The 19,730-nt window shown below is 35.0% G+C and overlaps 1 protein-coding gene across 3 annotated transcripts in view; it reads left to right on the top strand.

Annotated features, from left to right (window-relative positions):
- Positions 1 to 19,730, top strand: part of LOC6044397 (phosphatidylinositol 3-kinase regulatory subunit alpha) — a 62,747-nt gene that overhangs the window by 29,081 nt on the left and 13,936 nt on the right. For 2 of the 3 annotated variants that reach the window (XM_038258579.1, XM_038258580.1), the window contains exons 2-5: positions 9,976 to 11,130; positions 17,046 to 17,408; positions 18,305 to 18,397; positions 18,556 to 18,603. In XM_038258579.1, the coding sequence (XP_038114507.1) occupies positions 10,914 to 11,130; positions 17,046 to 17,408; positions 18,305 to 18,397; positions 18,556 to 18,603 (721 nt within the window). In that variant the 5' untranslated portion in view covers positions 9,976 to 10,913. The remainder of the gene's footprint in view (positions 1 to 9,975; positions 11,131 to 17,045; positions 17,409 to 18,304; positions 18,398 to 18,555; positions 18,604 to 19,730) is intronic. The other variant, XM_038258581.1, reaches the window with a different exon arrangement.

Below are 19,730 nucleotides of genomic sequence, written 5' to 3'. Positions count from 1 at the left end.
GCATTTTCTACATGTATGCAACCCCTTAAAAGAAATTAAAAATATATATTTTTTGTTTTTTATTCTGCTTTGGCCAACTGGGGAAAACCGGGACTAAATTGTGAATAGTTGAATATATTTTTTTCCAATTTTTTAAAATTATTAGTATTCAAAAATGTAATAACAAGTCTTTTAAAAGTATAGAGAGATAAATAAAAAATATTGTAAGCACTAGTAATTTTGGGAATCTGTAAACTCAAATTTCAACAATTTTCACTAATAAGCCAAATTAATGCTAATATATGCCGCATACAAATTTTAATGCTTTTAAATTCTTATCGGTTATTATTTATTCAACTATTAATGTATTTCTTCAAAAAAATTATGGGAGCGTTCTTTTATTACGTAACGCAGTAGGGGGGAGGGGGGTAGGAGGCCGTGTTACGCTACATACAAAATTTTTAAAATTTGTATGGAAATTTTGTTACGAGGGGGGGGAGGGGGTCTAAAAGTCCGATTTTTCGCGTTACGTAATAAAAGAACGCTCCCTATAAAAAAAATCCCGGAATTCGAAAATTCCCGGTTTTGGAAAAAATCCAGGGAATTCCCGGAATGGACGCACTATTTGAGCCCTAAAGAATGCCATTCACTAAAATTTCTGTCCAAATTTGTGCGATTCATAAGGCCTTATGCAAATTTCCGTGGATTGTCACTAGAGCGTCCAATTTCCCGGGGTTACAAAATTCCCGGGAAACGGGAAATTTTCAACAAATTTCCCGGGAAATCCCGGGAATTCCCGGGAAATTTTAAATATGACAAAAATTATTCTGATCCTGTTTCTGATTAATATTTTGCAACAGAATTGTACAGAACGTCACCTTTGATGTCCAAAATCAGTGTGAGGATCAATGAATGGCTTGAATGCTTGTAAAAAATCATGCAACTTTGAGAAAATATTATAAGTTTTCTTGTTGTTTATGCTTTCTTTCCAATCGTACCAAATCAAAAAAATATTATTAGTATTTTTTGTTGAAAAGTATTTTTTTAATCAAAGTGTTTGAACAGTGAAAATCTATGCCCCACAAAAATAAAGTTGCTTTTAAATTTGTCTCAGTGACCATATCGTTGAAACGAAAAAAATATCATGTAGAAATAATGTTTTTTATTTCAAATTACTTATTTCAGAACAAGTATTTTCAACTTGTGAACAAAAAGATAATCATTGAATTTGCCTAAAAAATCTAATTTCTAGCGCTTTTTAGCTTGAAACACTGTTTCATGAAACCAAACTCACAGTTTTACAAAAATTGAAGCGAGTTTTTGAAATATGGTTGGATTCTTTGGGTAAACTTCATAAGATTTTTCATGGTTCCATTTATGGAATGATTTTAGTTATATGGTTAAATGTTCTTATAAATTAATTAGTTTAAAATAATTTTCATAGTGTAAAAGTGGTTGAAATTAAACGATATTTTTTCATATTTTAAATTTAATGGTTATATCTTGAATACTTTTAAACAAATTCTTCTCGAACAGCCCTTTTTGAAAAAAATAATTATATCAATTAAATTTTCATCCAGTTTGGTCAAGGTAAACAAAAATGGTGAATATCTTATTTTCAAATGATATAACAAAAAAAGTCGTTAAAATAAATTGTCGAAAAGAAAATAGGCAATATTCATTCCATAATAGGGTAATTTTTGTTGCCCAACATATAACCAAACAATATTCCTAGTTGTGAATGCTTCAGGAATAAATATTATCTAAATTTAAACTTGCAATGAAATTAACAGACATAGTTCAATATGAACATTAAATTAAAATGAATAAAATCAAATGAGGTTCTCTAATTATTATTTTTTGAATGATTTCAAAACATTGGTGCCAAAAAGGTAAAAAAATGTATACTTCCGTTTGGATTTCGGGAATTCCCGGGAAATTTAAAAATTTCCCGGGAAACGGGAAATATTTTTTTCCGGGAAATCCCGGGAATTCCCGGGATTTTTTTCCCGGGACGGGAAATTGGACGCTCTAATTGTCACCATTACCAATCGACTTCTCGGAATTTTTCACATTAGAAAAGTCTTGGTTGAAAGTTCTAATTGACCGGCATCAATTAAGTCCGTTTGTTGTCTCGATGTTTCCCACTGTGCAATGAATTGCACCTTATTATACAGTATGATTTAACTTTTGGTTATTTTTGTTGAAAGCTTTTAAAAATCATGTTCATCATATGGATTTTAAGAATGAAAAAAATAACGAATTGCTGCAACAACATATTATATTGTGAAATAAATACATAAAAGTACTTAAAAACTGATAAACAATTGTTAAAAAAAATTGTCCACACAAAATATAGTGATATCATGAAAATTTACTATTTATCATCTAAGTAATGTTTTTTTTCTCGCAAAAACGATCAAATTTTCAGTAAAATATTTTTTTAAATCTAAAAATGAAAGAGACATTTCAAATACATTCTAATCTGATCTGATCAAAAATTTTAAAATCAATTTCTTACATTAAAAACCAGGATGTTTTAAAATCTTGTTCTATCAAAGTCTCAGTCAATACCTGGAATAAGATGATTATAAAAAATCCGACAAATTTTTTAACGTTTTTAATGGGTTATAACGAGCATTTCCTTAGCTTGTTACACTTGCCCCACTTTCCCCTATTCGAATTAAGTGTTAAGCTGAGTTATTTTTTGTGATTTGTTTATTAAATTTAAAATACCGTCATCAGGGGTGACATTAGGTCTGGAGGGTATGATTGGGTCATACAAATTTCAGTATTTTTGTATGACAAAATCTCTGTTATATAGATTGCAATAAAATGCCACCGTTCTCGAATCATGATTTACAATTATTATGAATAATAAAAAAAAAATCAAATAAGTTGGCCTTTCTACAAACTTCCTCCAGCTTTCTATGCTCAACATCACTCACAACACACACGGAAAAATCCGCAAAAGCAGCACACTTACACACGGGGCACGGCGGGCACAAATACACCCCCAGCGATCGATCGTGGTGCCCCAAACACGTTTTGTGGATCGACCATAGACCAACACTCTGCCATCGGAGTTGTGTATTGGGAGAGAGAGAGCAAAGTGTCTTTTTTACCGGTTTATTTCGCTTTTTTTTTTGCCTTCTCCTCCTCTCGGACTGAACTGAGCTCTGATCAAAGTTGAGCCAAGCTAAGGCAGACTGCCAGCCAGCGAGCAACCGACGATGACGTAATTTTTTTTCGAGCTCTTCACCATACCGCGCACACTATCATCATCCGACGCGACTCCAGCTCAGCTGTGTGTAGATAGATGTACGTGTCTGTACGTTGAAGTTTTCTTTTTTTTTTTTGCTTATGGCGATCCTCTCCAGGTTCAGGCACTTGGCAACACTACTGTGTTTAGTGTCTGAGAGGGTTGTTAAAATTACTAGTCGTTGTCTCCAGAGTATGAGTAGAAGTTCGGACCTGTAAACTACAAAACTAATTAATAATTGTTACAATGGATTCAGGGAAGCTCACTGAAGACGTCCACCTCATAGCTACGTAGCTCAGATGGCACATCGACGAGGAGGTTATCACCCGCTGACCGGCCGCGAAATTATGGGAAAGCGTAAATTATATCAGACTTGGCTAATGCTGAAACAGCTTTTCTCAGTCGCTGGTATTATTGCCCTATCCCTAAACCTTTTAGACTTTTTCAACTGTTTGTCACAATACTTCCAACTACTAATCTTCTCTAGTGCCATAGCTGCCATAGAGCTGCAAATATGCTATATGGCCGGTCACAACCAGACAGACCATCACCACCGGAATAAACATTGAAGTACTGACTATCGAGCCGTCAGCAGCCTGCCAGTGGTCAGCTCAGTCCACCACCATTAGAATGCCATTTCGAACAGACACATACTTTGGCTCTGATGGTCGTCCCGTCCCGTCGTTGTCGCAGAATTATGCAGAATGCGCGGCGATGCTCTACCGTTACAATATTTCAATTGAAATTCGAAGGCCAAACGGCCGTTGCCACATGGTGTGCGGCCTGTGACTACTGGGGTTGGTCTGTGGCCGGGCCGGGGGAAAACAGTAGATCGTGGTTAGAAGAGCGAATTGGATTTATAGAGGAAGATGATTACCATACAACTTTGTTGCGATATGGGCTATTGTTGTGGTGATTTATTCAGTGCTTAGTGATACAGTTTAATAAAACAACAGACTTTTCGCTTACTTTTTCAAAAGGTCCTATGTACATAGGAAACCCGTGGCGCATTAGTTGTTTTTAATATAGATTTATAATACAGCAATTCTTAAATGTTCAGGTTATCGCAGTCTTAGTAAAAAACTAGACTTTTCTCGTTTTTGTAATTTTTCCGTTTTTGCGCGTGACGCCTCGAAAAACTCTTTTTTTTTATTTTGAAAAAATCATACCTCGGAATCGTACGGGTTGACATCGCCATTTTTTTATAAGTTATCCCGAGCAGACGGTAAACTTGTAGGAAATTTTACGGACTTTCCGAAAAAAATACACTGAAAGAAAAAAACACTCCACATTTATGAGATTTTTGGATTTTTAAGTTTAAAAGTCAAATTTGAAGGTGAGCCCACGATTTTTTTTTCGTTCAAAATTTTTGTGAAAATAGCCTAAGATGTTACAAAAAGACTCACGAAAAATGCAGGATGGAGCAACTCACCTAAAAAAATACAAAAATCATTTACTGAAACTGTTTTTTTTAAGTGCTCTTCACATCAAAATTTTCACAAAACGGAATACGGGAATCGATTCTCTAGACAATTTTACATAAAAGTCTCCATATTGACCATTGTCCTAAGTCCAATCCTTGTGAAGTTACAGCGGTTTTAAAAATAAAAATGTTGAAAAAATAGGTTTTTTTATGGTTTTTGGCAATTTCTATATGACCCACTTGATTTTTCAGTCTCGAAAATATTTTTAACGGAAAGCTTGTCCAATTTCCCATAAGTTTGTCTTTGACCACATTTCAATTGGATGCATGGGCTTACAGATATAAGCTAATTTACTATCCAGGTTACTATACTACACTGAAAAAATATTATGTTTTCAGTTATGAGCAATGTAATTAGCTTATATCTGTAAGCCCATGTATCCAATTGAAATGTGGTCAAAGATCCTGCATTTTTCGTGAGTCTTTTTGTAACATCATATGCTATTTTCAAAAAAAAAAAAAATTGAACGAAAAAAAAAATCGTGGGCTCACCTTCAAATTTGACTTTTTAACTTAAAAATTAAAAAAATCTCATAAATGTGAAGTGTTTTTTTCTTTCAGTGTAATTTTTTCGGAAAGCCCGTAAAATTTCCGTTCCGTTCCCTACAAGTTAGTCTTTGACCACTTTTAGATACGATGCTACGGTTTTGAGATACAGCAATATTTAAATTATGAAATACAAAAATATTTAAAACACTTATGCCCTTCTCAAATGTAATTATCGAGTGTAACTGGCTCCATTTACACAAAAATGTCTTATATATGCCTAGGATAACATGTCTACAAAATTTCATTGAAATCGGAGAGGGTTGAAAAAAAGGACTTAAAAAATTCCTGTTATGGGCTGGAATTGCTCTAACATAAACTGTTATTCAACTCTTATGCAAAAATGAATTTTTCAAGAAAAATCCATAACACTTTTTGTTATTTTAACAGAATTTGTTATTGAAATGGCATGAATTTTGTTATTACCGTCTGCCCGGGATGTGAAATTTTCCGGGGAATCCGACAAAAATATTTTTAGACACAGGCTCTTTTGTCCAGACATGATCAAACCCGAGCAGACGGAAATAACTTGGAAATAACATTTTTTGATAATTGAAAATACTAGACCAAAAACATTTTATGTTATTCATAACAAGATTTGTTTTTCGTCGTTATGATTTTTTTTTTGTTTTTGGATTGTTATTGATTTTTGACATTGACATTGACATTTTGAGTTATTCTTCGAACAAATCTTTGTTATTCTTTTTCGTTATTTTAACAAAAAATCCGATCATCCCAATAACAGTAACTGTTGGAGTTATTATTCCATAACAAAAAATGTTTTCCCCAAGTTGTTTTGGCTTTCAATCATCAGACCAATAACAAATTTTGTTATGATAACATAAACTGTTAATAAACTCTTATGCAAAAATTTATTTTACAAGAAAATTCCATAACATTTTCTCTTATTTTAACAGTATTTGTTATTAAAATGGCATGAATTATGTTATTACCGTCTGCCCGGGAAACGGCATTTTATGTTTTCATACGATTTTTTCAAATTGTTGGCTTTTTTTTTTGGATCTCAAATTATTTTTCCTTGAAAGGCAAACTTTATAACCTTTCATTTGCGCCCAAGACAGCTAATTTTATTTTTGTTGAGCCTTATGACCACTGCGACCAATTAGAGGAATATTGAGGTAAAAAAAATTGTTAAAATGGCACAGAGTTATGATTTTTTGAAATATATGGTTTTTGCGAAAATTGACGAAAATTGCCGTTTTTGGGACCACCCTAGCACAGGGTGGTAGTCACCTAACAGTCAAACAAAAAAAAAAAAACGAGTCTAATTATTTCGGCTAAAGAACTTCCAGAAAAATTTTGAGCACGATCGGAGAACTGTTTTCGGCTCTTCAAATGGAATTGCTGAATATCTAGATTTTTTTTTATGTGCTCTGCCCATAATGGAAAATTTGACAATAATGTCAAATGAAGAAAAGTTTTTGTCGCCAATTTTTGGTCAAGACAATGTCTCATTAGAATGGAATATGAGCCGTTTGGTTTTTCTCATCGGAAGCTTAAACTGAACACTGTTTTAGTGAAATTCAAATTTCAGAAGGTGCATTGGAACACCCTTAACCACTTGCACAGTGGTCCGAAACCGAAATCTAGCGTGACAAAATTGATAGCGGTCGCGTGTAGAGATTTAGGATTCGGGACAAATGATCAGGGTCAATACAGTCCAGACTCGATTATCCGAATCACGAACGAAAATTTCGAAAATTTACTTTAAACATCAAATTCGAGTTCTGCGACCCAATTTTAGTCGAATTTGAATGGTTGATTGTCTGTAAAATTAAAATAATGCATTTTTACAATAATTCATCATCGCCATTTTGGCCGCCATCTTGGATTTAAAAATTCTAAATCACTTTAGAGTAGTTTAAGGGTCATACTAAACTACAATCAAAAATAAGACAACGAAAAAAATGTTTTGTTTCGTGATTCGACTATCCGATGTTTCGATTATCCGAAGTGAAATTTTTGCCAAAGCCTTCCGGATAATCGATCTGGACTGTATGGGCATCTTTTGGTATTGTGGACATTAGGATGGTCAAAATTTTAGGGTGGTCCAAATTTTTATTTTCGCAGGATGACGAGATAGCTCTACAGTCCAGACTCGGTTATCCGAAGGTTTGTAAAGGCCTTCGGATAATCGACTCAGGATTTTTTAGTATTTTCTTATTTTTATTATCAAATTCGAGTTCTGTGACTGCATTTTAGTTGAAATTCCATGGTTTATAGCCAATCAAATTAAAAAATGCATTTTTTCAATATTTCATCTCCGCAATTTTGACCGCCATCTTGGATTTCAAAATTCTAAATCACTTTAGAGTAGTTAAGGGGTCATACTTAAGCTCGACAATCAAAAATAAAATAAAAAGTTTGTTTAACTCATTTTATCTTAATCTGAAAATGAGTTTTAATCGTTTTGTGCCCATAACTTTTGTTAGAATTGATCAAAATTCTTTTTTCAAGAATAAAAATGTAGAGTTTTTTTAAAAGGTCCTATAAACATGTGAAACAAAATAGCTTATAGGACCTTAAAAAACTCTAGAAATGTTCATTGTTACAAGCTCTACAATTGTCTAGAAGGGCCAAAAAATATAACATAACATAATATAACAGAAGAGACAAGTTTCACTAAAATATTATAGGAGTCAACATAATTATTATTTTTTGTATAAACACAGTGTCTATCAAAGTAGGGTGACTTTAATAAACACTGTGTGTTCCCAAATAATAATTTTATTAACTTTGTTGGTTTTCAACGAAACAATTTTTAAACACAATTGAAGAAATCTTTGTGAGCTTAAATTATACTATTTTGTCCTATTGATATAATGTTTGCCGTAATTTCAAAAATCTGAAAGTTTAGGTTGAGAAAATTTCACACCAGTTCGACATTTCAACATTGATAATCTGATTAATGGTTTCGAAGATATCATCGATTGATAATCGAAAAATATCATTTTTGATAATTTTTATTCTTTACAAAGCCATATCTCAGCAACCAGAGGACGGATCAACAATGGCGAAAATAGCAAATTGTAGAGAATTTTCTCAGCTTTTTGAGTATATGTGAAAAAAAGTGAACGAAAATGACTATTTGGATACAAGGAACCGATGGACAGTATATTATACAAATCAAAAAAGACAATGATAAGCTGATCATCCCAAATTTTTTATCCTAAAATCCCAGAAAATAGAGTCGATTCTGTATGGCATTTAAAAAAAATTAAAATTTTTACAAGGGTCATGTAAGGGGTTACATACATGTAAATCGTCTAAAATGTCAGAGATTGGTATGAGCACACATTTCAATTTTTTTTAAATCTTTTTGCAGGGCATTAAAATATACATTTTCATCTATTAAAAACATAAATATGAAGACATTTAGAGCTACCATTGCCGAAATATAGTTATTTTAAATTAGCAGTTTCAAAAAACGGGTGCCACGATACCTCAACACTGTTTTGACCAAATCGGCTCAAAATTTTGGTGAAGAATTTAAATTAAAAAAAATATATTTTTATGCTTTCATATAGAAACGTTTTTGATTTTTGTATTTTTTTTAAAAAAAGCTAATTTTCAAAATCGGGCTTAATCATGCATACGGGATATATCTTGAGAGTCTTCACCCCAAATTTCAGCCAATTTGGTCCATCCCATCTTGAGATATTGTGGCACCCGTAAATCTACTCGGTGTTTGGAGAAAAACGTTCACAAAGTTTGACAATTCGCTTTCTTTCAGGAGTGATTGAAAATCATCTTTTTAGCGAATTTACTGAATTTACTGTAATATGATATTTTGTGATTTTCTACATGTATGTAACTTCTTAATCATTCATGGGCAGTGCAGGTAAAGCAAAACAGTTATAAAACAAAAACGCTTTTTGAAATAATATGATATTCTGGTGCTCTTTTGGTTCAATTTGATTTATTTAACATCGAAACATTAAGTCGAATGTAAGTAGAATATTCGACTATATTTTTGAAATTTAAAAAAAAAACCTTTAATGGTTCTACGATTTTATTTTCCTGTGTTCTTCTTATCCATTTACTCGAATTTCGCTATAAAAGCCCAAGCGGTCGGAAAATCTGATCTCAATATTTTTCAACATTGTGTTAAACTTTGCTTCTTTTGTTAATGAAAAAGTTACCACAGAGCCAGTACAAAAACACAAAACATAAATTTACGGTAACTGCTTGCAAATAAATGCAGGTGGTTATGTTATAGACATGACCAAAATGACTAAGGCTTTGCTAGAATCTTAATTAAAGAAAATCCCATTTGTATAATTACGAAAAAATGATGCTTTATAAGGTGGTGTGCAACAAGGAGTTAAATGATTTAATTTCTCCACCGCACGAGCGGTTCAAGTCCTGAAACGTTTTGCATACCGCCCCGCTTCCATCTGTCGTCACACATTTCTATGCTCAACCATCGGTATAGTCTGTGTAGTAGTAGTTGCCCATTGCTGTGCAGATACTTGTGTACGACAACGACGTCGACGACGGACGCCGCCCGGGTCCACGGCGCGCAGACCTTGAACACAATTCAACAAGTTTCGGTTTCTCTCTTATCAGAAGGAGAGTAGACTTGCTGGTCGTCGTTTTCTGGTTTTAGATTTTAGTTATGGTTACTTTAATGTGTTCAGACTAATTACAGTGTTGTCTCTCTTTCTCCTGTTTTAATTTGCAGAATCAATCGCATGAAGATGGATCTCGTGCCGCGGAGAACCGCCTCAGCAGCAGCAGTAGCAGTTCCCTGTAAATGTGCCTTACGAGCAGAATGTGACGACGACCACGTTGTTGTTGGTGAAGAAGAAGAGGAAGAAGCTGTGACAGTGGGCGAAGAAGAAGAAGAAGCGCACAACTATTAACGATAGTGCTCTGTATAGTGTCACTCAAAACACACACGAACAGTCACACAAGTGCACACATACACACCCTCACTCACTCTCAGATGATTGTGAACCGCGTGTGAACTGTGCTCGCGAGCTAGAAGAGAGATTAGAGAGGAAAAAGAAGAGGGAGCAGCAGCAGCACACCCACAACAAACCGGTCCAGCCGAATGAGCTAGTTCAACCACAATCAACCCTCGATTATTTAATGGGCCAGCAGCAGCAGAACCAGATCTCCGGGGACATCTTGACCCAAGACGGTATTGTGGTGATCGCTGCCGTAACTGATCGAAGCCGGTTCTTCCTCAATGAGGAGTCCAGCCAACACAAATATTTAGCTTTTTCCCTAAACTATTCCTCCAATTACAATAACCGATAGAAGGAAGAAGCAGGACCTCTTTGTCCACTCTTCCACAAAAAAAAAAACACACACACACACAACAGTAACGCGTAACGCGTAACAAGCAAGAACAAAGGGTAAACAATCGCGACCAGAGACATTACTAGCAGCAGCTTCAATTGCAACCCCCCCTCGCGCCAACCTCCTTCCACGTTAGACCCGAAGTTGGCTAAGCCAAACAAGCGCGCCGCGTTGATAAGTCACTCACACACACACACACACCCTCTCGCTCGGGTACATGTGCCACCAGCAGCCCGCCGTCTCACCAAGACGTACGCGCACACTAGTCGTAGCCACTAGGCCAGAACACCAAGTCGTCGCCGCTAGTCGTCGAGAATGGACGAGGACAGCAGCGTTGTGCTTTACCGTGCGACGACCGCCATCGGCACTTCCGCGATTGGCGCAGCGGGCGAGGAGCAGCAGCTCAGCTGCCAGCCCGATGACATCCTGGAGGTGTACGTTCCGGCCAGCAGTGTGAACACGGGCGGGGGAGTCGCCCCGGTGTGGTACCGGGCGACCAACCGGAGAAGCGGCAAGGCGGGCTATGTGCAGTGTAAGTACACACTATTTACTGTGTTACGCTAAGCTACCTGCTCTGATGGTGGAGGAGTTTTTTTTGTTCGGATTTGCTTCCATTTGTTCTGATTTGTTCGATCAATCGGAGATTGCGATCGTAAGCGAGTCAGTTGATACCGTTATGTTTCAACCATCAGGGTTGGACAGTTGATTTTATTGTTTTACGATGCTAAGCTCACTTTTTTTTGTTCAAAGGAGTTGGAGGTGCTGTCGGCCTTCACAATCATTATGCTTGGATCGCTTTTAAACATTGACAAATTCAATTTGAACACAATTTGCAAGATTTTAGAAATCAGAATTATGTGCCGATATCTCACGACAGAGTTGGCAATAACCAATTCTTTCAACATCAGCATTCGTTGGTGAAATCTTTAAATAATAGTAATTTTCCTTAAAATTTAAGTAAATGGCATGAACAGTGTTAAGGAGTTACATACTTGTAGAAAATCACAAAATTTCATATTACAGAAAATTTATTGAATCCACTAAAAAGATGATTTTCAATCACTCCTGAAACTTTCATAAAGATAATCCATGATTAAACTGAGTTAGAGACGATTTTAAGCTCAAAATTTTGCCATGCTCAAAGTGGGCTGTCAAACTTTGTTGGCATTTTTCTCTAAACCCCGAGTTGATTGACGTGTGCCACGATATCTCGAGATGAGATGGACCAAATTGGCTGAAATTTGAGGTGAAGACTCTCAAGATGTATCCCGTGTGCATGACGAAGCAAAAAATACAAAAAATTACAAAAATCAAAAACTAACGGGTTTTTATATGAAAAACACATTTTTTTATCTTTTTTTAAATAAACTTTTTGAAAATCGGGCTTCGTCATGCACACGGGATCCACTTAGTGAGTCTTCACCAAAATTTTGAGCAGATTTGGTCAAGACAGTGTTGAGATATCGTGGCACCTGTTTTTTGAAACTGCTAACTTGAAATTGCTATATCTCGGCAATGATGCATCCAAATATCTTTAAATTTCTGGAGTTTTTTTTGAAAAGGACCAATAAACCAAATTTCAAGTTTTTGCTTTTTGGGTGTTTTTGAAACCGCCTTGAGTTAGGGGTAAAACACCCAAAAAGCAAAAACTGAAAATTTGGTTTATTGGACCTTTTAAAAAAAACTCCAGATTTGTTTTGTTAGTAGGTGAAAATATATATTTTAATGCCCTGAAAAAAAAAATTAAAAAAAAGTTGAAGTGTGTGCTCATACTAGCCTTTGACTTTATTGCCGATTTACATGTATGTAACCCCTTAATTTGCTATATATTTCAGCTGGATTGCCTTTTTTAATATTCCGTTATCAAAAACTTAAGGGAACATCTCATGTTTTTGACATGTTAACTAGAAAAGTCATTTCTCCGAAAAAAACACTTCCCCCAATTGTCATTTACCCGAATATCATTTCCCCGAATTCACTGAAATACCACATCCCCGAACAGCAACTTGCCCTAAAAACATTATCCCGAATTTACACATTGCCGAAAATCATTTTCCGAATGGTCATATCGCAGAATGGGCTTTTTATTGCTATTCCTACCTTTTAACTTTGAAAAAAAAAATGTTGGATAAGATATAAGGCTTTCTAGTCAGAAATTTACCAACACATTCAAAGTATGTTTACATTACAGCTGGACGTTTGTTTGCATCAGGTTTCCTATCTCTTTCTACCAAAAGTTTTTTTTTCAGGCGACTTCTAGCAGGCTTTTTTGACTGGCCGCCCGATATGTCGGCAAACATACTTCGCAGGGCAGTGACAGCTCGGGCTCGATCAATGTTTGCATCAGGACACTGTGACGAGAAGTTCGTCATTTTTGGGTTAAATTATATTTTTTTCACTGGGCCTAGAAAGCCTTATAAAGCCATTCTTCAGAAATCTTCGTATTAGTTTTAAGGACGTATTAGACTTTGGCAAACAAACAAACAAACTCGTACTTTTTTTTGTGTTTGACAGTTTGCCAAACTTGCAAACTTGTTTGCGGCAATCTCGCAAGGGACCATCCATAAACCACGTGGACACTTTTTTGGTAATCTCGAACCCCCCCCCCCCCTCGTGGACAATTGTCCATACAAAAAAAAATCTTTTTTGTATGGAGCGTGGACAATCGCCATACCCCCCCCCCCCATAAAGTGTCCACGTGGTTTATGGATGGTCCCTCAAACAAAGCCAAATGTACAACTCGTGCTGAATAAGTCATCATTTTGTAACTTTTTTGCATAAACTTATATTTTCTAAAGTTGATGGACACTATGTTAAAAAAATTCTGGAGTTTTTTTTTTTTGAAAAGTTCCTATAAACCAAATTTTCAATTTTTGCTTTTTGGGTGTTTTTAGAACCGCCGTGAGTCAAGGGTATTCATAAACACCCAAAAAGCAAAAAATGAAAATTTGGTTTGTAGGACCTTTTCAAAAAAACACTCCAGAATTATAATAATTAAATCATCCAATATTTTCACTTAAAAATTGTTATAAATATATTATCAAAATTTACCTACATTAGTAATACTTAAGATTTAAATAAACAATAAATGTAAAATAAATAATAATCTTGGAACCACAGATCATAAATAGAAGTATGTAACACTTGAACAAAATCTTTTAGTGACATCATTGATATTTTCATTTTTTGACAGAAGCATAACTGTAATAATTTACAGGGTGGCCACTCAAGTCGGGAAAACCGGGAAAAATCCGCGAAATATTGGGAAAAAGTCGGGAATTTACGATTTTTTGTCAAAAAATTGGGAAAAGTCGGGAGTCCCAAGTCTGAAAATTATTTTCTATCTCTTGAATGATTTTATAATATTTTATGCAATTTTCAAATTAATTTCACTCAATTCTTTTATAGCAACTTACTTTAAATTTAAGGTTCCTTTCACTTTTTAACCTATTTAAGGCTATTTTAGACATTGCATAAGAATTACATACTAATAAACTGCCGCTCGAATCTAGTCCGTCCCATATGTAAAAAGTGAGTGCTGTGATAACGCCATGAGAAGCTCGAAAAATGTTTCACCGTTTTACATTTTTAATCAACAATTTTGAAATCTTTTTTCAACAATTATTTCAATATTGGTTTAAATAATACCCCTACTCCAATTTTGACTTGAAACAGTTTAAATTTATAAGTTAATTTGGTAAATTTTCGTGCTGGGACTGACCTGACTTTATTTGTCCATCAATAAAGGCAAGTCTGTCAGGTTATCAAGGTAGGCTTAAACATTTACAACAGAAAATTATCTGTCAACTGTTGGTTTGATTTGGTAGTTTTTGAAGCATTTTTAATTAAATTTCTAAAAGTATGTTTGTTTCAGGCTAATCTTGTTTGACGAATAGTTTTAGTATTATTCCTGAGTATGAAGCTTTAACCGGCGACGAGACAGTCAATTTCTTTTGCTGCAGAGAGAGGAGATATTTGAGTAAACGTCTCAGTATATGGACCCTTGAAATTGACCGCAATCTGCGTTGGAAGTGGAACCTAATCCAGAACCAGGACCATGGGGTTTCATTCAATAAGGAACAGAACTGTCTTTTTTTAAATAATAGTTACAATGGTATGTAGTTTCTTTTTTTACCGTGATTGTCCCTTGCATGAGGAAAAAAAGGCAGAATACGTATCGAGTATAACGTTTCAAAATCTATAAATATTAATTAAATATCATCAACTTAAGTTCAATATGCTCTTTGAGACATAGTCTGGGGGTTATTTAAAAAACTACACATTTATTTGATCGATTTGTGAGCCATTTCTAACCAAGAACTGACTTACCTTTATTTTGCATATGGGACAGCACACAAGTCATTTTTATTTTGGAAATTCTAGAACAAACATGACTTTTTTATTAAATAGGTTTGAAGTAGATGTTAAAACAAGACTTTTGTCGGGCTTATCTCAAAATCGACAAATATACATATGGGACGGACTTGCTTCGAGCGGCAGTAAATAAATTGGATGGTTAGGATGGCAAGCATTTGACACAGATTTTCTATTTTTTTATTCAAACAAAATCTAACTTTAAACAGCAACAAAGCTAAGGGACCATCCATAAACCACGTGGACACATCGGGGTCCACGCTCCATACAAAAAAGTTTTTTTTTGTATAGGCAATTGTCGACGAAGGGGGGGGGGGGGTTGAGATTTCCAAAAAGGTGTCCACGTGGTTTGTGGATGGTCCCTAATGCAAAATCAATTTGAAAACAATTTCTAAAAATCAACGATTATGGCCAGCGTCAAGTTATGGTTGGTTTCATCTTGTTGCATTGCTTAACTGTAACGCGCACTCTGATAAAAAAATAAATTATGAATCGTTTAAAATTTAGTTATCTTTATATTATTGCCATTCCCATTTTAATTTACAGTTCAAAACAAATATCAACATCTTTATGTTTGGCAATTTTTTTAAATAAACGTTGAATTTATTGTTAAGCTTTCGGTTATTTCCTATAGACTGATTTCATGTATTCTCTCTGAATCATTGTTGCTTTCGTTTTTAAAGTATTGTTTTAGGAATTTATTTTCTTAGTTTTACTCAAATTTTCAATAATTTTTATTCATTTTGAACCTTTGTTGAAAAGTTGGATAAATAGTAGTTTACAAAAATACTTTAGATAAAAAAAATGCCTACTATTTGAGGTACTGAATAAGTCGGGAATTTGAAATTAGAATTTGAGTAGTCACCCTGTAATAATGTAAAAACATTTTGTAATGCTTTTTGTTTAAAAAGTATTGAAAATTACGCCTGAATTTCTTTTTATACTCCTTTTTAGTTCTTTGAGCGGTCATATCCGAATGTCAGATCAACAATGTCCGAAAATGAAAATTGTAGAATAATTTTGCAGGTATTCTATTTTTTTTTCCAAATCTAATAAAAACTTTTCAAAGAGCACTACTTTTTTCAAAAATCATAGCTTGGCGAAAATCTAAACTTCCGTCATTCCATATCCAAAAAATGAAAAACAAATCGAAGGCGGTAAAATTTGTCAAAATCGAGTTTTTGTGATTCAAAAGTTAATTTAGAAAAATATTTTTTTCCGTGCACTTATTTTTTAATAGTCCTAATCGAAACTTAAAACTCTGCCATCAGAAAATTTCTTTTCATGATTTTCAAGATCAAACTCTTTGGATAATCCAATGAAGCAAAATGACTTATTTATGGAGTTTTTGAAGCAATAAAGTTCACCTCTTTTATTATGAAAATTTGGTTTATTGAGTCCACAAAAAAATCTAGATATCGATCTAAGTTTCATCCAAATAAAAAAATTTTTTTTTTTGCGAAATTCTAGAGAACTGCTCAGGAAGTCTTCTGCATTGTTTATGTGTTCATTTTTTGTTAAAAGTTATGAATGGAATTACAATTCTAATATTATTTTACTTTTTTCGTGATTTAAACGAACATCAATTGTCGCCACTATGCTTTACAAGTTGCATTGCTGAAGAAAGGTCTTATTTAAATCATTAAATAATAGCAAAGAAGAAATTACCAACTTTAGACGAAAATAAAGTTTAAATTTCTAGGAAACAGTTGATTTTAGACTAAAAATAACACTGAACTACAAAAAATATCAAAAATGACTCGAGCGAAAGCTTGAACTTTGAGGTCCCCAGAATCACCTGCACTTTGTATTTTTCAAAAATATTTAGACAGGGTCGAATGGTTATGCCCCAAAGTTTGTATGGAGAATTAGGGCGATTCATCGCTGTTGCATACAACCACAAAATTGCATGCAACATAATTCTCCATACAAACTTTGGAGAAAACCCATTCGACCCTGTCTAAATATTAAAATTCATGCTTCCCTTCGAGTTAAGCCTGCGCAGAAATTTTGTTGGTTGGTGTAAGCATACCGCGGTTCCGTTGTATGATACCCTTCTCTTCTCTCTTCCAGTGCACAATCTGGCCCGTTGCGATGGCACCAGCATGACAACCTCCGCGTCCCCGTCGTCCCACTACCTGCCGGTAACCGGCCTGGTAAGCAGTGGTGGCATCGTCGGCGACCCTTCCAGCACCAGCAATACTAGTAATAACAACAACAACAACAACAACAACGGTAGCACCGTCGATCCGAGCACGGTGGAACCGGTCACGACGGTGGTGGCCACGATGGCGAACCTTACGCTCACCAAGTCCACCAAGGACAGCAATAGTCTGACGCTGAACCTGACGACGACGGCCCCTTCCGGCCACGGCAGCAGCGGCCTCGAGGACATTTACGTCCAGTGCGTCAACCCGAGCACCGGTGCCGGTTTGGGTAATATAAACCGTTTGCCCCCCTCTTTTTTTTGACACTTTCCACCCCCTTTTCACGCTCTGTCCCTGCACACAGACACACACACACACACACACAAACGAATTCTTTTTCTTTCGGGGGGTGAGCTTGGGCACAGACCAGATGCGTCCCGGGGGAACCGATGATGGCTTGTTCCTGAGGTTTTTGTTTTTTTTGGTATCTGGTTGAGTCAAAATTTAAAAACGCTACACAAAACTAAAACCGGGACGCTCGTTTTTTTAGAACAATTCTAGATGTAAATAGCTTCAGGGAGTTGGAGGTGCTGGCCAAATCTGCAATGAGAGCAATCCAACAAAAAAAAAAATCGCGGATGTTAGCAGTATGACTCCCCTAGCAATTGGCGCATTTTACGTGCGGCTTATGTTGTTTACTTGCTATCAAATTCATTCTGCTTAGAATTGCTTTCATTGCACGCTTTCCGGTTCCGGTTCGCATCTGGTCTGTGGAGGTTTCGTTTTTGGTTCCAGTTTGTTTGGCTGTTTTCTTTCCGTGTCTGTCTCGAGATCGAATCATGTCTTGTAACCCAGTATAGTCTTGTCTTTTGCGCGCATGCCAACGGAAAGCAGGCAGCCAACCTATCGAAACTATCCGCTATCGGTGAGGGATCTCTCTAAATCTCAGATATTGCTTACGAATAATTTAAGCGTTACAGATTCCATCTAGATTTTAAAGGAATTCCTCACCCATACAATACAACCAGCAAACAAAACGCAAGCTACCCCCTTTTCGCACTGCACAATAGAAAATGCAAACAACACACACACAATCATTCCAAAATCCCATTTTTATCTATATAAAAAAATATTGCCTCTTATATTTGAGAAATAATACCAATTCATTATCAATTATCATTATAGTTAATAAAATGGATGAATTTAGTAATAAAAACATTAACAAATGTCACACGACCGTACCTGTTTATTTTGTAACTCCTATTATCTGTTTACTTTGTAAGTATTCCACACAAAACATAAGGGGCAATATGAGCGGAGTCGATAATCACTGACACTGTGCTATTCTCTGTCTCGTTTTTCTCTCCTTTCATGACATTATTTGATCGCCGCCGCTGCCGACCGCGCAAAACAACACCGTTGAACAAACGAAACAGGTCGCGACTACATCTGGGGACTCGGACTGCAAGGACGGCAGTGTAGACGTAAGGATACCTTCTTCTTCTTTTTAAACTACAGTAGTTGTTCGGTAACTGGGCTGCTTTTTAACTGGGCGCTCGATAACTGGACCGTAGCCGAGTTAAAAAAACAGACAAACGTCAAAAAACCACAACAAACCAAAATGACCGAGGGGTTAATGGATGCAAAAATCATATTCAATAAGTAAAAAAAAACTTTTTTCAAACTTTTGTTTAATTTCAAGTTACAATTAAAGAAATATGAAAAGTAAGCATTGTAAATAAATTTGAGTAACTTTTATTTTTATATTTCATCTGGAAAATATTATGCATCGTTATGTTAGTTAGCAACATTTTTCTCAAGTTACCGATCAACTACTGTACTGCAATTTGTATTTTGTTCAACAAAAAAAAAAAAAAATAGACTTTCAAAAAAGTTTAGAATTAAATGATTTAGAAACTCATGAAACCACTCTCAAAGACTTCTGAGTTTGTCTTTTTCAAAAGCAAACCTTTAATTTAACTTTCTTCAGTAACAAAAAATAAATTCCATACACCCACAACAAAAAAAAGGTTGCAGAAATTGTAATCCTAGTCTTACTACGTTAAATGATAGCTTTTGAATCAAAATATGCATTAATTTAATGTTTAAAACACGCTCATTAATTCTGGTAGTGTGTAAACTTAACAGTGATCTGCATTCTCCACCAATCTTCCAAAAAATTTATTTCAAATGCAAATTTCTCGAAAACTAATCAAAGGAATTGTTGAGTGATTCTCATTAATTTCGCGATTTTTTAAAGATTTTTTTCATATAGGTCTCCATACCGGGTCGATCATATAAAATGGGTATGTGAATATTCTAAAATCTGTACCTTGGAAAAGAATTTTCTAATCGAGTACACGGAGAAACAGCTTTTTAGTTTTGTTTTTTTTTGGTTCAGACTCGATTATCCGAAGGCCTTGGAAAAATTTCACTTCGGATGGTCAAAACTTCGGATAATCGAATCACGACTTTTTTTCGTTGTCTAATTTTTTATTGTCATGCTTAAATATGACCCCTAAACTACGCTAAATTGATTTAAAATGTTTAAATCCAAGATGGCGGCTAATATGACGGTGTAGAAATATTGAAAAATGCATTTTATAACTTA

This window comes from Culex quinquefasciatus, chromosome 3, assembly GCF_015732765.1.
Source record: "Culex quinquefasciatus strain JHB chromosome 3, VPISU_Cqui_1.0_pri_paternal, whole genome shotgun sequence".
In the NCBI taxonomy this organism is placed as follows: domain Eukaryota; kingdom Metazoa; phylum Arthropoda; class Insecta; order Diptera; family Culicidae; genus Culex; species Culex quinquefasciatus.
Note: the sequence above shows the minus strand (reverse complement) of the source record. Positions and strands in the feature narration are given on the sequence as shown.